Below are 26,426 nucleotides of genomic sequence, written 5' to 3'. Positions count from 1 at the left end.
CATGTTTTCCAAATGTTTTTATTGTTTTGTTTTAGGCGAGGAAATGCAAGGTACCGAGAGGGGTACTCGATCCTAGGGCGAGGTTCGGTTACAGCTACGAGGTGCAAGTCGTCTCTAGGGTATTGCATCCATTTTGTTCATGTACATATATGTGGATAGTATACGGACACTTGAAGAACTTGTTTTTGGCAGTGTCCTTTTGTTTGGTTTGTATTATCTACCGGTATATATATATATATATAATTAGCTGAAAGTTGAGAACTTGTGGAATAGTGTGATATCGGTTATGATTAAGTCATAACTTTGAGTTAGATATAATAAAGAATTGTCTATATAGGTGATGCGGAAAAATCAGATTCATACCTGAATCTTGTGATGCATTTTTCGACCAGATATAGGCTGAATCTGTCTTGGAGTCCTAAATGAAAGTTCTTTATTTTTGTCTTATGTTTCCAGGGGTTTTTGAATCGCCTTAATCGGACTCCGTATGAAAAAGTTAAGCTGGAAACGGAATATGTTGTTCATTTTAGCTTTAAACTAGAATTTCGTTTTTGATTTGATTTTTCTCCTTATTTGAGAGATACTGCTATTGGTTTATATAATAAGTCAGTAGTAATGTCTCACCGTCTTATCTGATCTTATTTTAGGTCGGGTATGACATTTTGGTATCAGAGCAATAGGTTTAATCCATATCCATAAGTGGATATATAAGTAATATAATGTGATTCTTTGTATTTCTTGTGTTGCACACATGACATTCATGCATAGCATATATCTACATATAATTATAATTGTGTCTTTATCATATAGATGCATCCGAGACGACCGCGAGGCCGACCGCCTCTAAATAGAGGTAGAGGTAGAGGTAGAGATGAGGAAAGAAGAGAGTTAGGATGGGATCTTGAGGGCATAGGGGATAGTGAAGCCTCTGATGCTAGATTTCCACCCATTAACCAACCCCAAAGACAACAACAACCATTGCCTCCACGTCGACCTGTTAATCTTCCAGCTGAACAACCTGCACCGTATGTGGCTCCACAAGCTGCAATGCCACAAGTAGTACAACTTGAACCCCGAGCTTTAGTTGAAGCTTTTGTTACTATAATGGAAACACGGGAAGCACATAGAAGGCCCAGTGAGCTAATTGAGGATGCTAAAAATTGTGGGGCATTTGATTTCAAAGGTACAATTGACTCCGAGGAAGCTGACAATTGGTTAAAGGCTACAGAAAAAGCCTTTAGTACTATGCAGTTACGTGATGAGGATAAAGTCAGGGTTGTGTTTGGTTTATTACATGGACCAGCAGATGCATGGTTAACTCGAGTCAGGGGTTTGTATCCTGAAGGTTTGAATTGGGGAGTTTTCAAACGTGAGTTTATGAGAGAATATCTGACTGAAACATTCCAGAAAGCGAAGAGAAATGAGTTCTTTAATTTGAAACAGGGGACTATGGCTATGAAAGAGTATGTGGACAAGTTTGATGATTTATATCGTTATGCTAGTCAGTGGTTTCCTACTGAGGAAGTGAAATGTGAGAGATTTAAGGATGGATTGAGTGCATTTTATCAGAATGAGCTGAGTTTATTCGAGGGTGTACATTATCGTGGCTGGGTAGAGAAAGCATTACAGAAAGAAAAGTTAAAGGGGAAGTTAGAATCTGAGACCAGTCAGAAGCAGTCAGAGGAATTTGGGAGATCAAAGTTTGCTAGAGGAGGACCATCTCAGTTTCGGGGTAGTCAGATACAAAGTCAGGCTTCAAGGGGAGCATTTGTGAATCGTAGTACTTTTCGAGCACCTGATAATTTTAGCCAAGCTTCACACAGTCCTTCAATTGCTAGCAGTGGTAATGTTTTAAAGTGTAGTCAGTGTGGGCAATTTCATTCAGGTGAATGCAGAAAGAGAACATTACAGTGTTTTCAGTGTGGCGGAAGTGGTCACTTAAGAAGGGATTGTCCTTCAGGGAGGACAACTGAACCTCAGAGAAGAATTGTTTGTTATGAGTGTGGTGAGGAAGGACATGTACGTACTCGTTGTCCTAAACTGAATAGAGCTGGAAGGGGTAGAGGATTACAGACTGACAGAGGAAGTAGAGGTAATTTGTTTGGGAGAGGAAATAATCAGGGTAATGGTAGAGGTAATAACATGGGAAGAGGAGCTGGTAATACTTCTCAAGGAGCTAGGAATCAGGGTAATTAGTCAGATAGAGCTGCAACTCAACCTCGAGCTTTTGCTATGACTCCACAAGAAGCTGTTGCATCTGCAGAAGTTATCACTGGTACGATTTCTTTATTTGGAAAAGATGCTTATCTGCTTATTGATCCTGGTGCTACACATTCTTTTGTGTCTCCATTATTTATGTCTGATATAATTTGGGAGTCAAAACTTATGCCAGAACGTTTAACTGTTAGCATGCCTATGGGAGAATCTTTAGTATGTACACATGTGTATCCTAATTGTGAGGTACAGTTAGGAGAGTCCTTTATAGATGTGAATTTGATACCTTTGATGGTGCAAACATTTGATGTCATCTTAGGCATGGATTCATTATCTAAGTATCAAGCAATGGTAGATTGTTCTAAAAAGAAAGTTAATCTAGAAGTAGCTAGTGGAGAGGGATATGTGTTTCATGGTGAGAGAGGTGTACGTAGAAGTATAGTCACAGTTATGACAGCTATGAAAATGCTAAGGAAAGGATGTGACGCTTTCTTGGCATATGTGGTAGATAGTAATAAAGAATCTCCCAAATTAGAAGATGTGCCAATTGTGAATGAGTATTCAGATGTCTTTCCGGATGAAATACCAGGGTTACCACCAGTAAGAGAAGTAGAGTTTGCAATTGATTTGCAGCCTGGTACTGCTCCTATATCACTTGCACCATATAGAATGGCACCGGCAGAAATGAAGGAATTGAAAGTGCAGTTGCAGGAGTTATTAGATAAGGGATATATTCGACCTAGTGTATCACCATGGGGAGCTCCAGTTTTGTTTGTAAAAAAGAAGGATGGTACAATGCGGTTATGCATTGATTATCGTCAACTGAACAAGGTTACTATTCGTAACAAGTATCCATTACCTAGAATTGACGATTTGTTTGATCAATTGCAAGGAGCAACCATGTTTTCGAAAATTGACTTGAGAACTGGGTATCATCAATTGAAGGTCAGGGAAGAGGATGTTCAGAAAACAGCTTTTAGAACTCGATACGGGCATTATGAATTCTTGGTTATGCCATTTGGATTAACTAATGCACCTGCTGCTTTTATGGACCTTATGAATAGGATTTTTAAACCTTACTTAGATACATTTGTGATTGTATTTATTGACGATATTCTTGTGTATTCTAAGGATAAGGAAAATCACAGTAAGCATTTGAGAACAGTTTTGCAGATTCTAAGGGAGAAACAATTATATGCAAAATTTAGCAAATGTGAATTTTGGCTTGATGAAATGATGTTTTTAGGTCATGTGGTCTCAGCTAGGGGAATTTTAGTTGATCCTAAGAAAGTTGAAGCTGTAGCTAATTGGGAAGCACCGTCGAATGTACATGAAGTACGTAGTTTCCTAGGATTAGCGGGTTATTACAGAAGATTTGTGAAAGGATTCTCGCTTATAGCTTGTCCGATGACACGATTACTGCGGAAGGGTGTTAAATTTGAATGGACACTTGAATGTCAAGAAAGTTTTGATATATTAAAGTCCAGACTTATCAATGCTCCTGTGTTAGCACTACCTATAGTGGGTGAAGGTTATACAGTGTACAGTGATGCATCAGGGCAAGGTCTCGGAATTGTATTGATGCAGAATGATAAAGTTATTGCTTATGCGTCACGACAATTAAGGCCACACGAATTGAATTACCCGACACATGATCTTGAATTAGCTGCCGTGGTGTTTGCTTTAAAGATTTGGAGACATTATCTTTATGGTGAAAAGTGTCTAATATTCACTGATCATAAAAGTCTGAAATATATAATGACACAAAAGGAAATGAATTTGAGGCAAAGGAGATGGATTGAATTATTGAAAGACTATGACCTGACTATTGAATATCATCCTGGTAAAGCTAATGTTGTAGCTGATGCTTTAAGTCGCAAAAATGTTGGAAGTTTGAGTTATATACAATCAGTGAGAATGTCTTTATTGCTTGATATGAGAGCTTTGAATGTTGAACTGATTTGTGGAGATGAGGCAGTATTATGTGCAATGCTGAAGGTGAGACCGATTCTTCGAGATAGAATTAAAGAAGCTCAAAATCAAGATGAATTTTTAGAACAAATCAGAAAAGACGTTAGCGAGGGGAAGAAGATTGAATATAAGGTAACATGAGATGGCATGTTAATGTTTGGAGACAGAATGTGTGTTCCAGATGTTAATGATATCAAGAAGGAGATATTAGAAGAAGCTCATGATTCGTCATATGCAATGCACCCTGGGAGTACTAAAATGTACAGAAATCTTCGAGAGCATTTCTGGTGGAAAGGAATGAAAAGGGAGATAGCTGAATATGTGGGTAGATGTTTAAGTTGCCAACAAGTCAAAGCAGAACATCAACGACCTGCTGGTACTTTACAACCACTTCCTATTCCTGAATGGAAGTGGGAACATATTACAATGGATTTTGTCAGTGGATTACCTCATACACAACATGGTAATGATTCTATATGGGTAATTGTGGATAGATTAACAAAATCATCCCACTTTCTTCCGGTGAAAGTGACTTTTTCGTTAGAGAAGCTGGCACAGTTGTATATCAAGGAGATTGTTAGACTTCATGGTGTACCGGTTTCTATTGTTTCTGACAGGGATCCTCGCTTTACATCAAGGTTTTGGCCTAGTTTTCAAGATGCATTAGGCACGAGATTGAATTTCAGTACAGCTTTCCATCCACAGACTGACGGTCAAAGTGAACGTACCATTCAAACTTTGGAAGATATGCTGAGAGCTAGCATTTTGAATTTTCAAAGTAGTTGGGATGTACATTTGCCTTTAATGGAGTTTGCATATAATAACAGTTATCAATCTAGTATTGATATGGCACCTTATGAAGCCTTATATGGAAGAAGATGTAGAACTCCATTATGTTGGTCTGAAGTAGGCGAGAGACAGTTATTAGGGCCTGAGATAGTGCAGTTGACAACAGAAAAGGTGCAAATCATACAACAAAGGTTAAAAGAAGCACAAGATAGACAAAAGAGTTATGCAGATCTGAAACGGAGACCAATTGAATATGATGTGGGAGATAGAGTATTTCTGAAAGTATCACCGTGGAAGGGTTTACTTCGGTTTGGCAAGAAAGGGAAGTTGAGTCCTAGATTCATTGGTCCATATGAAGTTGTGGAACGAGTTGGGCCAGTTGCATATCGATTACAATTACCTCAGAATCTCTCCAATATACATAATGTATTCCATGTTTCAATGCTACGGAGGTATAGGAGTGATCCGAATCACATCATTCAAGAGCAGCCAATTGAATTGTCTGAAGACTTGTCCTATAAAGAGGAACCAGTAGCTATCCTAGCTAGAGAACAGAAAGTCCTCAGGAACAAAACCATACCACTTGTTAAAGTTATGTGGCACAGACACTCTCGTGAGGAAGCAACCTGGGAAAGAGAGGAGGATATGAGACAGCAATATCCCCATTTATTCACCTAGACGGGTAAGTACAATTTCGTGGACGAAATTTCTTAAGGTGGGGAGGATTGTCACGTCCGTGTCTAAATGTCTAGAATTTATACCTAGATATTAATATATATTATTATTATGGGGTATGTGAGTTTTATTTGGTGTTATAGGAAAAATTTGGAGTTAATTTGATGGGTTGATGTGCAAATTAAAAGTTTAGGGTAATTATTAAAAGATTATATAAAGATGGAGGACCAAAATCGATATTTGCCAAATTTGGGATATAAATCTTCTTCCAGACACATTCGAGCATCTTCTTTCTTTCTTTCTTTTTTTTTCCTGTTCTGCAAATTAACCGTTATTCGACCGTTTCTCCACCGTTTCTTTGATTTGCAGAGATTCGACCGTCCAAATCACTTGAAATTTAAACTATAGCATCCTTAGGCATAGATTTAAGTCCTAACCGAAAAGTTTTTGAGTTTCGGAAGCGTTTGGAGGGAAAACGTCTTAGACAGGATTTAGAGGCGAATTGAACGAGTTGTTTTCTTCAATTAGCAGTCAAGGTAAGTCACTATTAACTATCGTTTGAGTTTTATGTATAGAGATATATATATAATCAAAGAATTTCTAGAAATTGATATTTTAGGGTTATGCCGAAATTTTGTAAAATTGAGGTTTTTCACAATCTTGCTTTTATTGTGAAATTATAGTTCAAATGAACTATTGACTATGTTTAAATGTGAATTACAGATTTTACTGGGTTATATTGATTTGAGGTTTCATTGGTTGATTAATTTTGGAAATTTTATTTGAGTAATGATTGATATTTTGGAGAATTGAACACTTGTGAACTTGATTATGATCAAATGAAGTATATACATATATACATATATACATATAGGTTTTTGGTTTCAATCTATATATATATATAGATGGAATTAAATGTTTGGTATCCATTGAGAGTAGTCCGGTATGGTGGATTTAATTTTCAAAGACCATATTTAGTGAGAAATATGGCCTGTGTACACAGTCTGAAGACCTATTGGGTATGGCAGAGAAGTGTTGGGTAAGACCATATGGGATAGGCAATGTTAATAGACGTCTCGTATATGTTGTGAATTGTGATTTGAAATATAAGGGGATGAACTCAAGAACGGATACAAGATTATATATTTTGGGTTTTTGGTTTAATACCTTGATCCTATTATGAACTTTAGTTTTGAGTATATTTTACAAGGTTTTGATTAAATCCTTTATAAACGTATATATATGTAGTTATATTAAGTAAATGTGATTTTTATAGCTGATAGTTTCTTATTGAGATTTTTATCTCATGTTTTCCAAATGTTTTTATTGTTTTGTTTTAGGCGAGGAAATGCAAGGTACCGAGAGGGGTACTCGATCCTAGGGCGAGGTTCGGTTACAGCTACGAGGTGCAAGTCGTCTCTAGGGTATTGCATCCATTTTGTTCATGTACATATATGTGGATAGTATACGGACACTTGAAGAACTTGTTTTTGGCAGTGTCCTTTTGTTTGGTTTGTATTATCTACCGGTATATATATATATATATATATATATAATTAGCTGAAAGTTGAGAACTTGTGGAATAGTGTGATATCGGTTATGATTAAGTCATAACTTTGAGTTAGATATAATAAAGAATTGTCTATATAGGTGATGCGGAAAAATCAGATTCATACCTGAATCTTGTGATGCATTTTTCGACCAGATATAAGCTGAATCTGTCTTGGAGTCCTAAATGAAAGTTCTTTATTTTTGTCTTATGTTTCCAGGGGTTTTTGAATCGCCTTAATCGGACTCCGTATGAAAAAGTTAAGCTGGAAACGGAATATGTTGTTCATTTTAGCTTTAAACTAGAATTTCGTTTTTGATTTGATTTTTCTCCTTATTTGAGAGATACTGCTATTGGTTTATATAATAAGTCAGTAGTAATGTCTCACCGTCTTATCTGATCTTATTTTAGGTCGGGTATGACAAAAATAACTGTTTGTATTTATTTGATGTTGACAATTTTTTTTTAAATTTTCATAAAATATATTTCTCATTTAATATTATTCATATTTCTATAATATTATTTTTGAAAGAAAAGTTTTTACTTCGTTTAATAAATAATTATTTAGATTATTTTTATTAATTGATGTGAATTACAATTTTTATTTTTATAATTTATTTATTGATCAATTTAAAAAATGTCCATATTAGACATTTGCATAAATAATTTATTAGTCATGTATTTTTACCTAACATACTATTTAATCCTTATATTTTTATAATGCATTGTTTATTTAGTCCTTAACTTTTATTCTATTCAACTGGTTAGTTATTCAAATATTTAAATTATTAAACAGTTTAATCTATTTTCAAGGGACTAAACTATTAAGGAGAACAAAATTTAAAGACTAAATAATGTATTATTAATATATGATGACTAAACAGTGTGTTAGATAAAAATATAGGGATTAATTTTACATACTAACAACCGCTAATCACAATTTTTAACAAAAACACAATCAATCAGCTGAAAATAAACAGATAAAAGAAGTACAATAATAGCAACGATTAACTAATATCTGAACCAAACAGACTTAGGGCCCGTTTGTTTTACCTACTGTTTGCTGTTACGGTTTGCTGGTTGCTGTTTGAAAAAGCTGTTTGAAAAAGCTGCTTTTCCAAAAAGCAGAGATTCTCTGCTTTTGTAAAAGGCTGCTTTTCAGGTGTAAAAGGCAAACAGGAGGTCACTAACCAAACACTTAATGCTGCTTTTCAACTGTAAAAAGCAAACAGGAAAAGCCTAACCAAACACCTAAAACTCTGTCTTTTAAAATGAAAAGGCAAACATGAGATGAAAAGTAGGTAAACAAACACCCCTTAGGCCCTGTTCTTTATCACTTAATTTCAGTAACAATCAGTTCAGTTCAGTTCAGTTCAATTCAGTTCAGTTCAGTTCAGTTCAGTTCAATTCAATTCAATTCAGTTCAGTTCAGCATTCAGTTTCAGCATCCAGTTTCAACATTCAGTTTCAGTATTCAGTAATTTATCATTATTTATATATAATTTATTATTATTATTATTATTTATCTATAATTTATCATTATTATTATTATTATTTATAGTTTATCATTATCTATAAATTAGATCAAAGTCAAGAAATGATAGTTTATTAAAGTATATATGGTTTAATAAAAAAAAATAAAACTAAAGTATGCATCCGTATTTAAAAATTAGGAATTGCATCCATATTATGAATTATTTCTCAAATTTATCCAATTTATCAATGTTAGGGATAAAATTCCACCATTTTAGACGTTAGAGGTAAAATTACTTCTGACCCAAAACGTTATTTTTGCACTTTAACCCTTAATTAAAATAAAAAGTTAAGAGTTTGTATTCATATGAAGATTTGTATTTAATTTCATAGGCTCTAAATTATATATAAATTTGTGTTTGTATGTAATTTGTATTTTTAACTTAAATTAGACTTATTTTTATTTAATTTCATAGGCTTTTATCGAGCCAATATTTTATCATCTCGGACTTTTATTTGATATTCAATTTAGTTTTATCTTTAATAATATATTTATTTATTATTGATATTATTAAATTTATTAGAACCATTATTATTATTATAAGTTCATTAATGTCCAATATTATCATGAAAATTATTTTAAAGTCTAATATCATCATTATTGTTAAGTTCAGTTAAGTTGGGTAACATTCAGTTAAGTTCAGTAGCATTCAGTTAAGTTCAGTATTCAGTAGTATTAAGTCAAATTCAGTTCAGTATTCAGCAGTATTCAGTTCAGTTCAATTCAATTCAGTTCAGTTCAGTTTTTTTCAACGATAAAGAACAGAGCCTTATAGTAATTTTTTTTTTCAATAACCATAATACTACGTCTATAAATAAACAAGAAATGTAATTCTTTTTAATTTTCAAAGAAATGATTACAAAACTAAAAAGAAAGAGCCAAAAATGAATAAACTGGCAAACGGTGACGGAACGGAGTAAGTAACAGGGAGGAAATGAAAGTCGAGTCCAGCACAATAATTTTGACGTCGGCAACGTCCAAAATTGAAATCCTAAAATGGTAATTGTAAAGAAAAGAAGAGGACAATCTGGTAACTGAAAAAACCAGAAAAAAGGCGAGGAGAACGGAAAGTAGAGAGAGATAGAAAGAAGAGGAGCGAGAAAGGAAGAAAAGGGAGGAAGAGAGAGAAAGATCAAAAACTCTCAAAAAGAAAAAGAGGAGAGGGGGTGGGGAGAGCTGGAATCACATGGGCTTGTTCTTGTCTCTCTCTATCTCTCACTCTCTCTCTTTCTTTCTCAATCTCCACACCATGATCTCTCTATCCTGCTAGCCATCTTCACCACTCTTTCTCCTTTCTTCTCTGTTTCTAACCATGGCTGATGATAAGGTATTTCTTCTCCTTCTTCTTCTTCTTTCTAATTTCTCCATTCATGTACGTTCCTGCATTTTTCCAGGGTTCACTTTTCACATCTATCACGACTCGACTCTTCTCTGGTTGCTTTTGAGGGAGACGAACTTGAGATTCTGCGTGTATTCCTTCGATCTGCTCGTATCTCATTTTCCTCCTTTTTCTTTTAGTTTTGTTAGATTTTAGGTTCTGCCTTCTTTAATCTGGAATTTCCCAGCTCCGGAACATTAAAATCAGCGATCTCGCTTATCTGAGCTGCTAAAAAATCCTTCATCATGTATCTTATCATTTTTCCTCATCTCGATCTGAGATCTCCCTTCCAAAGGCGCTCAGCCTTTTTCATTTGTTTCTAATTTTGTCTTATTGAGGTCAATTATGTTTATGGTGCAAATCCCGATCTCTGTTTTTTTTAAGTCAGCCGTAGTTGGTGTTTTGATTTCCTTCCTATCTTCTCTATGAGTTTTGTTGAACAGCTTGATATTTTGTTGGGGTTTGATTTATGTACTTCTAGATCGTACCCAATTTTATTCCGGTCGTTAAGTATTATTTGACGAATTGAATTAATTTTGTTCACATCATATACTACGCTTGACGCCAGTTTTTTCCTGTTCAACTTGAGCTTAGTAATGTTTGGTTAAATATCACGTTAATCTTATTTGGAAGAAAGTAAATGATTAACTGAAATTTCATTATTTTTTTTTTTAATTCTTTTGACCTCTAGATTGGGGTTAATGGAATTAATGGAAGTAAGGGGTTAATGGAAGTAACTGAAATTTCATTAATTATTATTTTTTATCTATGTAGATTTCCCCTCTATATTTATACTCCCAAACCATTTACATTGTAGTGTTAATTTTTAACTTTCATTTCCACCACTTCTCTTTCAATTGTAATGTTTTAACTTCCAAATTCCCTTCGTTTTGTGTATTTGCCGCCCTTCGAATTATAGTGTTCTAAGCATGCCGAATCTTATCGTGTCTTGTAGGAAATGGCTGCTCGTGTTGTTGATGGGAACGATCCGGTCACTGGTCACATAATTTCTACTACTATAGGAGGTAAAAATGGAGAACCCAAGCAGGTAAGCTATGCAAAGCTTGTTTTATTTACCTTTATTTTTTTTGTCAGAACACTGCCGAGGAGTCTAGCATGTGAGTAATATTCATTTTCCTGATGTTTTGCTTCTTATAGACTATTAGTTACATGGCTGAGCGTGTTGTAGGGACTGGCTCATTTGGTATTGTATTTCAGGTATGCAGTTTTATTGTATGTGGTATTTTTCCCCGTTTTAATTTTAATAGCTGAAATAATAAAGCTGTTTTTTGTAGGCAAAATGCTTAGAAACTGGTGAGACCGTGGCTATAAAGAAGGTTTTACAGGACAAAAGATACAAGAATCGTGAATTGCAGCTAATGCGAGTTATGGATCATCCTAATGTGATTTCTCTGAAGCATTGTTTCTTTTCTACAACAAATAACAATGAACTCTTTCTGAACCTGGTTATGGAGTACGTCCCCGAAAGCATGTATCGAGTTTTGAAGCATTACAGCAATGCAAAACAGACAATGCCACTTGTATATGTGAAACTTTACATGTACCAGGTACATAAAAATGCTTCTTCAAGTTGGGTTTGACAGGTCATATTTATTCTGATGCTAACTATGGTACTGCCTTGCAGATTTTTAGGGGATTGGCATATATCCATGCTGTTCCTGGAGTTTGCCATCGTGATTTGAAGCCTCAAAATATTTTGGTATGCTCGTAAAACTTGTGAAGTGTTAACTACTAGTTGCTCATAAAAAAGTTTGTCCCCAATCCATCTCATATGATGTCTGAATCCATATTTGGTTGTCTGCAGGTTGATCCTCTTACTCACCAAGTTAAGCTGTGTGATTTTGGAAGTGCAAAAGTGCTAGTATGTCAACCTCCTCTCATCTTTTCTTAGCTTTTTTTTTTTTTCTTCCCTCATCCAAGCACAACTTTGAAGTTTAGTTGAACAAATTATCCCAGGCAATATTATACTATTGATGCTTTTCTTGAATTGGTTCACCTTTTCCCACAAGGCTCTGAGAGGCTTGAAAACTAAAACTTCATCTGTAACATGGGGAATACTTGATGCATGTCCAAAGAATATTCTTGACTTGACTAGTGTCAGGGAATGTTCTCTGGGTATCAAACTTCAACGATCTTAGTATTTTTTTTTTCACATGAGACGATTCTCCTCTACTTGGTTTTTCTTCCCACTCTGTGCAACATCTATATTGGTATTCTTTTTCTTCAGTCTTGATCACATGCACCTTAATGAGCATGTAGAATTTGCTCATTCACCATTAGATCTAGGCTTATTAGAATCCTAAGGTGGAGATTCAAAACATTCTGAAGCTTAGATTTAATAAGCCTAGATCTAACGGTGAATGAGCAAATTCACTTGCTCATTAAGGTGCATGTGAAAATTCCTGCTTTTTCTTAATATCTAGTTTATCTCTTTTAATTCCAAAACACTTTCACATAAATTATTTGAAGAGTAAATGCTGGATTGGAATAAGATTATAATTGTATTGCTGCAGATACAACCACATATTAGTTATTGTTTGAAGAGTAGTACTGGCTTGGAAAAACGTTCTAATTGTATTGGTGCAGATAAAAGCACAAATTAATCAATTGATGTAATTGCCAGCGCCTGGCTATGGCTGCTAATCGTTTTCAATATGTTATATTTCTGCTCATTGATGTGAGCCAGAATTTCCAAGCCACCTATGCATTAAAGAGTTGCACATATTGATCCAGAACATTATTGTAATCAGGTCAGAGGTGAAGCTAACATATCATATATATGTTCTCGGTTCTATCGAGCTCCAGAACTTATATTTGGTGCCACTGAATACACAACTTCAATTGACATTTGGTCTGCTGGTTGTGTCCTTGCTGAGCTTCTTTTGGGCCAGGTTTGCCAATTCGTTAAAGTTGTATGATTGTTATAACTGCAATTATAGAGTTCTTGAGTATAATATATCTCTTGAAGTACTGATGATTTAAAGCATTTGACAGCCATTGTTTCCTGGAGAAAATGCAGTCGACCAACTTGTAGAGATTATTAAGGTATGTTTGTGTATTGACACTCAGTTGAATTGATAAAATTTATATCACAGTTACCTGATTTCTGACATACTGTTTTTAGGTCCTTGGCACTCCGACCCGTGAAGAAATTCGCTGTATGAACCCAAATTACACTGATTTTAGGTTTCCGCAGATAAAAGCTCATCCTTGGCACAAGGTTTGTTTTTAAGCTTTTAGATAAATGTCTTTGTGCAGCCATGTTGCTTTGTGTGCTCTATTATCTTTTTATGGGCAAAATTGTCTGGTTGTCTAGAAAATAAGAAATACTACCCTGCTTTTCTATTTTTAATAAGTGTATTCTCATTCAGTTAATGAAATGTTATGGTTAGGTATTCCATAAAAGGATGCCACCTGAAGCAATTGATCTCGCGTCGCGACTGCTTCAATACTCACCAAGTCTAAGATGCACAGCTGTGGGTTTTCAAGTTCTTTTCTGTTTTTTGTCAACCTTTTCTTGTACATGTATTCAACATAGATTTCTTATTCATGTACTTACTTAGAAGTTGCTTCTGTTTGCAGCTAGAAGCATGTGCACATCCATTTTTTGATGAGCTCCGAGAACCTAACGTTCGCCTACCAAACAACCGTCCATTACCACCTCTCTTCAACTTCAAACAGGAAGTATGTTTGAAGACTTCATGACTTATTATTAGTATTATTATTATTTTTTTCATCTTTTTGAGCACCCACCTTTGGATAGTAAAGCAATGATAGAAGATGATGGTGGGCATAAAATTTCCGGAAAATATTGGCACTAGGATTTGATGGAAGATATTTTAAATTGTGTGATTGCAGTTAAATGGAGCATCTCCTGAGCTAGTGAACAAGTTGATACCAGATCATGTGAAAAGACAAATGGGGCTAAACTTTATGCACCTGGCTGGAACATAATATATTAATACAAGTGAAGTATAATTGTTATCTACGAGTACCAGCAGTTCTGTGATACAAAGGGGTAGCATCTTTTTGTTTGATCATGAAGCAATAGAGCTATGACAAGCGACAAACTCTTGCTGAAAGAGGGCAAGTACAGGATGACTGCACTGTATTCTACACGTTATTCTGCTCATATCCTCCTATTCTCTTTGTTTACTCGAAATGCCATTTTGTTTTATGTACATGTTTGATAGTAAAAAGATAGTTCCAAGTCTTCTGAGATAGCTGCTAGCAGAGGGCAACAAGCTTGAGAAAGTGTTTTTATCTGTAGCTAGCTAGGAAGAAGACTCCTAAATAGAAAAAAAGGCCCAAAGAAAAAAGGGATGTTGGGTTTGGTTTACTTGCTGCTGCTGCTGTGTTGTATTAGTTTTTGGTGACTTGTTGTGGCTGACTTTTAACGAAGCAGACATTTGTCATCATTGCCTCTGTTTGTGCAAAGTAATGTTATTATTGGCTTCTCCTCCTGTCTGTAGTATCGTGAATTACTGCCTTTTATTATTTTTTTTTTTCCATTTGCACTTGCTACATTCAATTAAATATTCAGTGATATCTATTTTAAGTTTGTTAAGGGTTACCGGATTTTGTTTGGAAGTTGTGTTTCTGCTGGTTATTGGCAACTGCCGCACAGGAAGCAAAGAAACATTGTTTTGATCTATTAAAAAATGTTCAGGAAATGCCGCCGTTTATAGGATGAATTTTTCACCGATATCACTATTTGGCTCTGCCCTATGTCAATGTGTTTTGAGCTATGATTTGCTAACGTTCGATCTATTACGATTAATAAAATTTGCATCAATTTGATCTATTAAAATCAGTGTAATTTGATCTATTAAAACTAGTAAAAGTTGCACGATTTTAACGAAATTTACACCAATTTAGATCAATGAGAAACCGATACAAGTTTAAAACTATTATACTATTATTCTCACCTTGCCAAATACATATTTTCTACATGAATCGGGTTGTAGATCAGTTGTTAATGCAGATTGAGTCTGTGCTTCTTTCGAGTATCCAACTGTATTTGTAAGAAAAGATTTCCCCGGAACATGATAGTAAAATTAACTACAGTTGAGTCAAAAATGTTGTTAAGTCAAAAAAGAAAACAGAGAAAAAAAAAGGGTGCAGAAGAGTCAATAATCTGTCATTTACGAATCTCGAAATGTTTCAACGTTTTCCTGACTTACGATGTCTAATTATTTTTATTTTAATAAGTTTCTTTATCCAATTTCTTCTCTAGAGTCTCAAATTTCAATTTTTTAAGAATATATATGCAATTTCAAGGAGCTGTCACCGAGGGAGGGAAAGAAAGATGCCAGGGGTCTATCCTAGCCCTGTTACACCTTCTTCATTAATGTCCTGACCTTACTCTACAAGCAGACAATTTAGATTTTGGGCAGAGTCTGAAGCAAAACTTGAGCTATTCTACTCCATTCTTGTTGGTTTTCTCAATGGAAGATGTGCTTGTCATTATGATAAATCTCTTGTTGCTTTCTGTGGATGCTATAATGGCATCTGACGGTCTTGTTCTTTCTCCAAAGGGAGTAAACTATGAAGGTGCGTGAATCTGCAATGCTAACCTTCTCCGCATTTGTATTACTTTTGCTGGTTTTCAATTTTCTTTCCCTGTGTTTGTTTTGGGTAATGTCAATCAGTGGCCGCATTAATGGCGGTGAAGAAAGAGATGATAGACGAGTTGAAGGTAATGGATGGGTGGGATATTAATTCCGTTGACCCTTGTACGTGGAACATGGTCGGCTGCTCTCCTGAAGGCTTTGTTACTTCCCTGTAAGTGAGAATAATTTCTTGTTTGGTTCCCCAGAAACTGCTCCAAATTGATGGAAAATGCTAATGTTCTTGTTTGGGTGATTTCCTCTTCTTATCTCAGTGAAATGGCAAGCAAGGGATTATCGGGGACGTTATCGGCTAATATTGGGAATTTGAATCACCTAAGAACAATGTGAGTTGCTGTTACTTGGTTCCTTTTACTTTGTTTCTGGTTTGTTTGATTAATTTCTACATTGAATCAGTTCATTTAGAAAAGATTGAATAAATTGGTCATATCTGATAAATTTAATGTTTTGTTTTGTTTTCATTTTGGTGCGGGTGTAATGATATGAAGTTCCCATGCTGTATTTTGTAAAAATTGGTCAATTTGCGCAATGTACTTGCAGGCTATTGCAGAACAACCACTTAATGGGTCCTATCCCAGCAGAGATTGGGAGACTTTCAGAGCTTCAGACTCTTGACCTCTCAGGTAACCAGTTTGCTGGAGAAATTCCGAGTTCATTGGGTTTCCTGACACATCTAAGTTACTTGTGAGTGGCGCTTCACCTATGTATTTGGCACTACCATTTCCATTTCCCCGAGTGTAATTTGTCCTTGAACACTCATGCTCTAAAATTGTTTTTACTTCCATGTCTTTTCAGAAGGCTCAGCAGAAACAGGCTGTCTGGACAGATTCCTCAACTTGTCGCCAATCTTACTGGAATCTTCTTCCTGTATGCTTCATCACCTGTGAACTATTATTTTTTCAAATATGTTTTGGAAGAGATCTCTTACGATTTGCTTCTCAATACCTTGCAGAGATTTATCATTTAACAATCTCAGTGGCCCTACCCCAAAAATACTAGCAAAAGACTACAGGTTAGATTTTTGCTAGAACTGCAGTTAAGTGAGGATCACTATTTATTCAATTGATTATCAATTACTTAATCTATTGTATACCTCTCTGGACCATGTAATCAAAATCATCAGCGCTCTCTGATAGATATATGATGTTGATTTTGTGTGCCTTGACTTCAGGATTCGTCTATATCTGTATTAATTTGATGTTATCTAGCATACTCCCTTTCTGTCCTTAGAGAATGTTTTGATTCTAGATTTTGTTATGTTTTCCTCACTTTTAGTCCAAAACAAATCTTGTTACCCTGCTAGCCATGGTTTGATTGTGCTTAATAACTATGAGCCTATTTATTTTTAGCAGTACGTACCTATCTGTTTAGAATTGTAGTGTTACATATTTTCTTCTTCATCTGCATGAACATTTACATATTTTCTAATTGCAGTATTACAGGGAATAGCTTTCTTTGTTCTTCCTCACCTTCAAAGAATTGTTTGGCTGCTCCAAGGCTGATGAATGGTAAATGCACCAAACCTGTTGAATAGTTTTATTAAATTTCATTGAATCTAAATGCTTGATGTATAATTTGCAGAAACTGTTCCATTGCAGAAGGGTAGCAAGCACCATCATTGGGTTCTTTCTCTTGCTATGGGCGTCAGCTGCACATTTGTGATTTCCCTTATGCTGCTTGTTTGTTGGGTGCATTGGTACAGGTCTCGCCTACTGTTTAATTCTCACGGTATTTTCTACACCTGATTCTTCTTTTGCTTTTGTTTTTACTTTTATGAAATGACATGATTGACCTATGAGAAACTGTAATATGATTTCAACTTGCAGTGCAGCAAGATTATGAATTTGAGATTGGTCATTTAAAGAGGTTTCCATTTCGTGAACTTCAACATGCAACGGGCAACTTCAGCTCTAAAAACATCTTAGGTCACGGTGGTTTTGGAGTGGTTTATAAGGGGTGTCTTCAAAATAAGACCTTAGTGGCAGTTAAGAGACTGAAAGATCCAAATTACACTGGAGAAGTGCAGTTTCAAACTGAAGTTGAAATGATTGGCTTAGCTTTGCACAGAAACCTATTGCGTCTATATGGCTTCTGTATGACACCGGAAGAGAGGTTGCTTGTGTATCCCTATATGCCAAATGGCAGTGTTGCTGATCGCTTGAGAGGTTTAAACTCTCTCTCTCTCTCTCTCTATATATATATATATATATATATACACACACATGCATATATGTTATGTACATTTGTATGGATATCCTCTATCCATATGGAGTTTGGACTTTTTGTTCTTTTTAGTACTCTATTGTAGACTCAAACACATGTATAGTGTTTCTTTTTCCTTTCCTTTTCTGAGGTGCATCCTCATTAGCTGAATTCTCTTTAGCAGAGACTGGTCAAGAAAAACCATCTTTGGATTGGATTAGGCGACTTCACATTGCCGTAGGGGCATCCAGAGGACTTCTATACTTGCACGAACAGTGTAATCCAAAAATAATTCACAGGGATGTCAAAGCTGCAAACATTTTACTTGATGAAAGTTTTGAAGCTGTAGTTGGAGATTTTGGTCTTGCTAAGCTGCTGGATTGCAGAGATTCGCATGTCACTACGGCAGTGCGGGGCACCGTTGGACACATTGCTCCTGAGTATCTTTCAACAGGGCAATCCTCTGAAAAAACAGATGTTTTTGGATTTGGCATACTTCTTTTGGAACTCATAACAGGGCAAAAAGCATTAGATGCTGGAAATGGTCAAATTCAAAAAGGAATGATTCTTGATTGGGTTAGTAGTTTCTCCATATAGCTCTAGTTTTTGTTCTTACCATTTATAGATTTTTAGTTCTTCCATATATGTTACTGGTTATTATCAGATAGTCGTAGAAATCCGAGCATGATTCATTTAAGTAATGGTTATATTTTGCAGGTTCGGACCCTTTACGAGGAGAAGAGATTGGAGGTTATAGTAGATAGGGATCTAAAGGGATGTTATGATGTTGTAGAGCTGGAGATAGCAGTGGAGTTAGCTCTGCAATGTACTCAATCGCATCCGAACCTCCGTCCAAAGATGTCTGAGGTCTTGAAAGTCCTTGAAGGGCTTGTTGGGCAGTCAGGAACAGATGATCCACAGCTTGCATCCAATACTTATGAGGCAAGAACTTGCAGTTTCTCAAGGCATTACAGTGATATCCATGAAGAGCATTCATTCATCATCGAAGCAATGGAGCTTTCTGGACCTCGGTGAGCTAATTCGACTTTCACTTCAATTGTAAATCAGTTTCTCATTCACAAATGATACAAAATTCAGATTAATTGGGTATATATCAGGTAAAAATGAGTTTGAGAAGTTGTGGTTGTGGATATTGGGATAAATAACAACAGTTGTTACCTTAGTTGAGGCATTTTCTAATTTCTATTAAATGTATAGAGCATACTGAAACTAGCATTGTATTTTTTAAACCCTTCGGTATCCTAAACTGACGGTCCAGCCTAATCCAGATTTGAACCGAATAGTTGTCTTTGAAAGGTAAACATCCAAATAGGGCTGGGCACAGTTTGATTCAGTTCGGGGATTCAAGAATCTCTAGGATTGGATTGAACTTCGGGGATTCCTAAAAATGAATCTCCAGGATTGGATTGAAAATTTCGGTCCGGTCCAATTCGGAGATTCGGGAATTCAGTTCTGATCCAATACAGTACAGTTATTTGACGAGTTAAATAATAAAATATCTTTACTTTTACCAAAAATAAATTAAAAACATAATTTAAAAGATAATAAATATATAAAATTCTTAATAAAAAATAAACATGTGTTACAATACCAAATATTAATTTCAACCTAAATAGAACAAATGAGTGACTTAGTTTCAAAATTAACAATTTTAAGAAATGCACAACTTAAGCTAAACAACAACAAATTAAAGTACAATATCAGAAAATACTATCAGATTCTACCAAATTAATTGATTTATTTTGATTGTCATATGTACACAAATTTTAGGATTTAACCAACAACAAAAAGAAATAGTAGAAGAAACAATACCTGAAATTGAAATCGCAAATAATTAGATTTTACTTTAGAAAGGAAATAGAGGAAATGATGTATTCTGGTGAACTAGGATTCTCGTGAACTAGAATTTTAGAATAGGAAGAAAAAAGAATGAGAATAGAGAGAATAGAGAGGAGAATATAGAAGAAAAAAAAAAATTCATTAATCAATTGCATAATCAATTAGTACAAGATGATTCTATTAAATAGGAAACAGAACAAGAAAAGTACAGTTGGTCTAACAATTCACCGCCCTAAAAATTCTAATATACCTTAAATAAGAATAGGAAATATAACCTACTTTAAATCACCCTAATAATTCCAACCTACCTTAAATAAGAATAGGAAATACAATCTACCTTAAATAAAAATAGGAAATACAAACTTCACTAAATAGGAAAAAATAAAACTTCATATAAAATATAAATTTAATATGATAAATCTTCAATTCTTTCACTCCAGTTCGGTCCAATCCAATCCAATTCGGTTATCGGTCCAGTTCTGGATAATTTCGATCCAGTTCGGTACAATTCTTTGATAAAAAGTCAACAGTCCAGTTCGATCAAGTTCTTAAAAAAAAGTCAACAATTCAGTTTAACTCTGAATCTTTTTACTCGGATATTCGGTCCAATCCATTTTCTCCAAGATCCGCGTCCCAGTCCTAATCCAAACCAGTTGTTTGGCTGTATCGGTAGAGTTGTAATAACTAAAAGACAGCTACTTTTGATTGATAGAAACTTGAGTGAGGACAAGAAGCTTTCGTGGACCCTGAAATTATTCCTCTTGTTGGATTTATATGAGAAGCACAAAGAGAGGACTATATCTAATCTTCAAATTACACTAATATCTAATAATTACATACAAGTTGATCTTTACTACTATTAAATATTAAATTTTGCATATTCTTTCTTTCTGATTTCAATTGGTGTAAAAGTCAGGTTCCAGCTATCAATTAAATCATAATTCAATTCATAATTTGTACTTGTGGACCTTACTAGTATTAATCCTAAAATTACTCTAGCCTAAATTCTATATTAATTGCTCTTAAGCTTTAAAATCCATTTATCTTCTTCCCTCTCATGTAAGTGTTCTATTAATTTTTTTTTTTAAAATCTTAAAACTTTTTTTTTTATTATTATTATTATATCTCATCTTGCATGAAACTCCTTCGGTTTTCTTATAATGAACTCTCGGCAAACTCAAATAATCAATTTGAGAAGAAATTATATTCTTTTTATTGCAATTTTTGCGATCCATTTCTTTAAAAGTTTATACATTATGATGGATTTGTAATAAGTTTTCTTGATTATTGATATCTAAACATCCAAAAGTTTATACATTATGATATCTACTGTATTTATAAATAATTGGGATGTTCTTGATAATTGGATTAACAACTTAACCTAAACATCCAAAACTTTGATCTAATCTCTTTAAGAAATCCTAAATCCGCTAATATCATGTTGGGATCATGTAATATATTTACATGTCACGTTTAATTTAATAGAAATTACATATAAAACTATGGAAGTTTCAAGTCGAATTTGTAGATAATAACTAATTTTATTAAATTTATCAATTAAGGTGGTGTAAAAATATAAGAAAATATAATAATGATTTTAAATATTGATGTCATTTCTTAGTTAACGAGTCAATTAAACTCAATCCAAAAATTTATGTATAAAATTAATATGTGAACCCAAAAATAACTCACTATTTATTAACAATAAACTAACCTATTAAATTAATATTAGGATAATTAATTTATTACTCTGTATTTTGACAAAACACATTATTTAGTTCTTGTGTTTTCAAAAACACATGGTAAGGTCCCTAACCTTTTTCTCGGTGAACTGTTTAGTCCTTCTGTCTGTTTGTTAGATTGTTTACCGTTTATGAATTCGAAAATGACTAAATTACCGTTTACTATTTACCTTCAAATTTCAGAAGAGGAAATCCAATTTAGAAGAAGAAGCTATTTGTAAGGAGAACAAGAAAAAGAACAAAGTCCCAATACTTACGAATTTGAACGATTAAAAAGAAAATCAAGAAGAAGAACACTCAAAGTTGATTTTAGATGCAGTAGAGTCTAAAGGAAAGGAAAATAAAGGAAAAGAAGAACGCAAAGATTCTTATATAAAAAAAAACGCATAGATGAGAAACAATGAAGATAATAGTCTTATATATTTGATTTTGTGGTAAAGGGTAGTTAAGACATTACATTTTTATTTTAAATAGATTTTGACTCAAATCCAAATTGACTAACAGAATCTTCATGAGAGTCTAACGGCAAGGATTAAACAGTTCATCGAGAAAAATGTTAGGGACTTTACCGTGTGTTTTTGAGAATACATAGACTAAACAGTGTGTTTGATCAAAATATAGGTACTAATAAATTAATTACCCTTAATACTAGGTCCTCATTGTATTATTGAACGGTGTATATAATTATCACCTCTCATTTAAATGAATATCTGCTTGGGATTTTTGGATATGCAAATTTGTTATTGTCAGCAAGTGATTGGAGTTTGGTTAAAATGATGTCAACAATTTATTCTCTTTATTATCTACATATAGCACCAATTAATCTTAAATTTGGAATATAGTGCAATTTTAGACTAGAAATGGAAGAAAGGAAAGCAATTGTTACAAGATTTTCTCAGTGAGAATTGTATACCCCAAAATTAGAAAGAGTAATGTTTCCATACTATCCAGTGAGAGGGGCCTCAAAATGTTTTTTACAATTCTTGCAAATAGTTGGTGTTCATCTGTCCTCTAGATTACATGGCTTTTACCAAATGATTTAATCCAAACCTGAAATTTTACGGCTACAATAAGCGTTGTAATTGATTCATGAACTAAAAACGCACATCCCATAAGGGGAGGGGGAGAGGCTATTGAGGAGAGGGAGCAATGAGTTTTATGTGATACTGATTATGATTATGTTAAATTTTATATTTAAATATGACATTATGTTCTATTTATATACCATTTATTAGGATTAAACCTAATCCTAATAGTACTATACTTGGCATATTCATGTTACGTACATATAATTAATTAGGCCTATCGACTCAATTAATTAATTCATACATCTCCCACTCGTATATAACAGAAATATATACCTTACATCATCTTGTTCGTTTTGGCAAATAGTTTATGCGATCGACATACTATCAAGAGCTCTAATACTGTATACTCGTTGGAGATATACAGTCTTGCGTATACCATGTATCAAACCAAGTACTATACACTCGTTAGAGATATAACCATTTTTTGATGAACATGTGTTATAGAATATAGTTGTATGCTTTATCCTAGATTATACATCACATTCAATGTAATCAATCTTATCTTGACAGTTTTCTATTTTCACAATTATGCCACTAAGCATAACTGTTTGGACTGTGCAACATAGAACGTTGAAGATGTGAACATGTGAAATATTTCCCTCTTATTATGTTCTTTCCATCATAATTTAGCTCGCTTGTATAGTCGGTCTATTTCCAGACTGAATTATCATATAGCCCATGAGAGCATCCTTCTAAAGTAGCCATTTTAATTTATACTTCCAGAACTAGTTAAGGGTTTTGATGATAACATATTGAAAAATCATAGTTTCACAGTGAGTCTCACACTAGGAAAATGTTGATATCGTTACTTTTCCATCTCGTGCTCGGTAAGCATATATGATATGCAAACATGTGTTATGGTGTTCATATCCTTCCATTTTAAAGAAGCGCATGTCTTTTAATCAAATAACATTATATCAAAGCATCGGTTTAGATGTGTCAGAACATCTAACCTTAGTCCATTCTATTGAAGGACTACCTTCGGCCATAAGGAAAGAAAGGTCCAAGTCACGTCGCAGCTTGACCTTGTAGATTGCACGTAATCTCATATATACAAGCGTCCTTATGCATGTAAACAACACTCTTGTATTTTAATTAAGTCATTTTCATAGTTTAACAAGATGACCTCTATTATTGAACGAGCTCTCGTTTGTTGAAAAACAACTTCATCTTTATCTTTGTCATCATGAGACAAAATAAGGGTAAATACCCGTATGAGTGAATCACTTCTCTGTGCAACATGCATAATAATTTGTAACAGTAAACATTAACAGATAACATATCACACATCTATTATAATGAATTTAAAGAATTTATTGGATAATAATGTTCATAAAATTACATGAAATAGATGTTTAGATCCTACAGAAATCTTAGATCTAACATGTTTTACATAAACATCCCTCTTGACATGTTTTGTCAGAGGATCAACTACCATGTCAGGAGTCAAAATATATTTCATACTAACTTCTTTGTGGACAATTAAATCTCTAACAAAGTGATACTTTATCTATACATGCTTGGCTTGCTATAGAACCTTATATTTAGCAAAAGCAATATCAGATTGACTATCACTGTAGTAACATTCAGGTGATCCAAGAACCTATTCAACCAAGAGGCCTCCTGATCTACAAACGAGTATGACACACACTCGACTTCCATAATGAATAATGCTATACAAGTCTATTTCTTACTTCTCCATAATATGACCCCATTTCCTAGCAAGAAAACATAGCCAAGCGTGGATTTCCTTTCATCTAAGTCTTTCACCCAATCTGCATCCTCTTATCCTTTCCTTGCTAACATATAGAATAATCTCCAGTTCCTTTGTGATACCTAAGTATTCTCTTTTACAGCAGTTCCATGTGTTTTTCTAGGGTTGGACTAATATCTACTCACCATACCAACCATACGACAATATCGGGTCTAGTGCACAACATAACATACTTAAGACTACCTGAAACACTAACATAAAAGACATTTTTCATCCGCTCAATTCTTGTTGTGTTTATGGGCACACCTCAGAGCTAAATGTTAAAATCCTTGCTCATTAGGCTATGAATGGGGTTACAGTTTTGCATATTGAATCACTTAAGACCTTTGTTGATATAAGACTTTTGAGACAAGACCAAAAATTTCTTGGAACGATCTCTTGTGATCTTAACTCCAATGATATTAGCGGCTTCACTTATATCTTTCATCTCATAACTTAAGCTGAACCAGGCTTTGGTTTGATGTACGCAAGTCATGTCAGTTCCCACTATGGGAGTGTCATAAACATATAATGATAAAATGACAAACTCAATTTTGGAGCGCTTGGTATAGACATAGTGGTCTTATTCAATGAGATTGAAGTTGTTTGATATCACCTCGTTCTGAAATCAGATATACCATTGCTTTGAAGACTTGTTAAGTCCATTGATCCATTTAATCATTTATAAACCTTTTGTTCACATCCTTTTTCGATGAAACTTGTTTTCCCATGTAGATTTCCTCGTCTAATTCTCCATTGAGAAAAGTAGTCTTTACATCCATTTGATGTAGCTCCAAGTCCAAACTTACCATAATGGATAATATGTGCCTTATAGACATAGCTCTCACAATAGTCAAGAAGGTCTCTTCAAAGTCTATCACTTCCTATTGTATATAACACTTAACGATCAGGCAAGATTTGTACATTTTGATACTGCCATTATCCTTTCGCTTTATCTTGAGAACCCACTTGTTCCCAACCGCCCTTCTACCCTCTAGTAAACCAACCAATTGTAAAACGCGGTTGACTTTCATAGATGTCATTTCTTCTTTCATTGCTTTAACTCATTTATCCTTTTCAAGTCATGAGAGAGTCTTCTTAATGTTTTTAGGCTCAACATCATCTTGAGGAGTTACTAAAAGAGCCGAGTCTTTGACACTGAACCGTCGATAATTGTTTTTTTTTTGTCTTTTAATATGACACTACTCTTAATCTTGGTAAAAAAAAATAATATGAGCTGCTATATACCACAACTTTTTTTTCATCCACCGCACCCTTTTGACATTTATGCCCTTCTCATTTTATTTTTTTCAAAAACTCAAATTTTTTTCTCTCTTTCTCTCCCAAGCCTAAAAACCCGAATTTGACGAAAATGGACCCGAGTATTTTCGAAGACCATGATTTCGAACACGAAGTAATCTTACGATATAAATTTAAATTAAAAATTCGTTTTTTAAATTTTGAATTTTTTTTAAGGAATAAGCCTAAACGGATGCGCCACCCGTTCCACCATCAGGTGGAACGAGCGCGGAACCCAGTTCCACCTTACGGTGGAATGGGTGCGCCACTCGTTCCACCTGATGGTGGAACGGGTGCGCTATACTTTCCACCTTACGGTGGAAAGTATGGCTGACGCCGTTGCCACCACGGGCGGAACGAACAGTTCGTCCGTTCCGCCCGTGGTGGCAACGGCGTCGGAGTTCCGTTTAGGCAAAAAAAAAATGGGTTCCGCCTCCGATTTCGGAGGCGGAACCCGTGATTTCGGACATATTTAAAAAAAAAACTTATCGGAAGATTCATTAAGCCTTTTTCCCTTCCGTCCTTTGGCGGCATGTCGTTTTAGGTCGGGTTTTATGAAAAGCTTCAAAAGCTAGAGAGGATTTGAGAGTTTTTGGTTATTGGTTTGAAAATGTGAGGAGGACATAAATGTCAAAAGGGTGCGGTGGAAAGTATAACCTTTGCGGTATATAGTAATACCCAAAAATAATTCATACATTCATCAAGATTCAAAATGCTTCCA

General features: G+C 34.6%; 2 protein-coding genes across 3 annotated transcripts; both read left to right on the top strand.

Annotated features, from left to right (window-relative positions):
- The first annotated feature begins 9,795 nt into the window (after nucleotides 1-9,795).
- On the top strand, nucleotides 9,796-14,594 carry LOC136233214 (shaggy-related protein kinase eta). Its single transcript, XM_066022821.1, has 12 exons — nucleotides 9,796-10,059; nucleotides 11,066-11,158; nucleotides 11,269-11,328; nucleotides 11,406-11,678; nucleotides 11,756-11,830; nucleotides 11,936-11,992; nucleotides 12,882-13,022; nucleotides 13,126-13,176; nucleotides 13,256-13,351; nucleotides 13,524-13,607; nucleotides 13,714-13,815; nucleotides 13,990-14,594. Exons 1-12 carry the CDS (start codon nucleotides 10,045-10,047, stop codon nucleotides 14,083-14,085), a joined length of 1,143 nt encoding a protein of 380 aa, XP_065878893.1. The 5' UTR covers nucleotides 9,796-10,044; the 3' UTR covers nucleotides 14,086-14,594.
- A 220-nt stretch (nucleotides 14,595-14,814) lies between these two features.
- Nucleotides 14,815-19,254, top strand: LOC136233213 (probable LRR receptor-like serine/threonine-protein kinase At5g45780). Of its 2 annotated transcripts, XM_066022819.1 has the most exons (11): nucleotides 14,815-15,684; nucleotides 15,783-15,915; nucleotides 16,016-16,087; nucleotides 16,302-16,445; nucleotides 16,557-16,628; nucleotides 16,714-16,773; nucleotides 17,196-17,269; nucleotides 17,343-17,489; nucleotides 17,588-17,926; nucleotides 18,148-18,539; nucleotides 18,681-19,254. In XM_066022819.1, exons 1-11 carry the CDS (start codon nucleotides 15,579-15,581, stop codon nucleotides 18,996-18,998), a joined length of 1,857 nt encoding a protein of 618 aa, XP_065878891.1. In that variant the 5' UTR covers nucleotides 14,815-15,578; the 3' UTR covers nucleotides 18,999-19,254. The 2 variants fall into 2 exon arrangements, with proteins under 2 accessions (XP_065878891.1, XP_065878892.1); XM_066022820.1 differs by lacking the exons at nucleotides 14,815-15,684; nucleotides 15,783-15,915 and having other exon boundaries at nucleotides 16,032-16,087; nucleotides 16,250-16,445.
- Nucleotides 19,255-26,426: the final 7,172 nt, after the last annotated feature.

The sequence above is a fragment of the Euphorbia lathyris genome, chromosome 6 (genome assembly GCF_963576675.1).
Source record: "Euphorbia lathyris chromosome 6, ddEupLath1.1, whole genome shotgun sequence".
Classification (NCBI taxonomy): Eukaryota; Viridiplantae; Streptophyta; class Magnoliopsida; order Malpighiales; family Euphorbiaceae; genus Euphorbia; species Euphorbia lathyris.
Note: the sequence above shows the minus strand (reverse complement) of the source record. Positions and strands in the feature narration are given on the sequence as shown.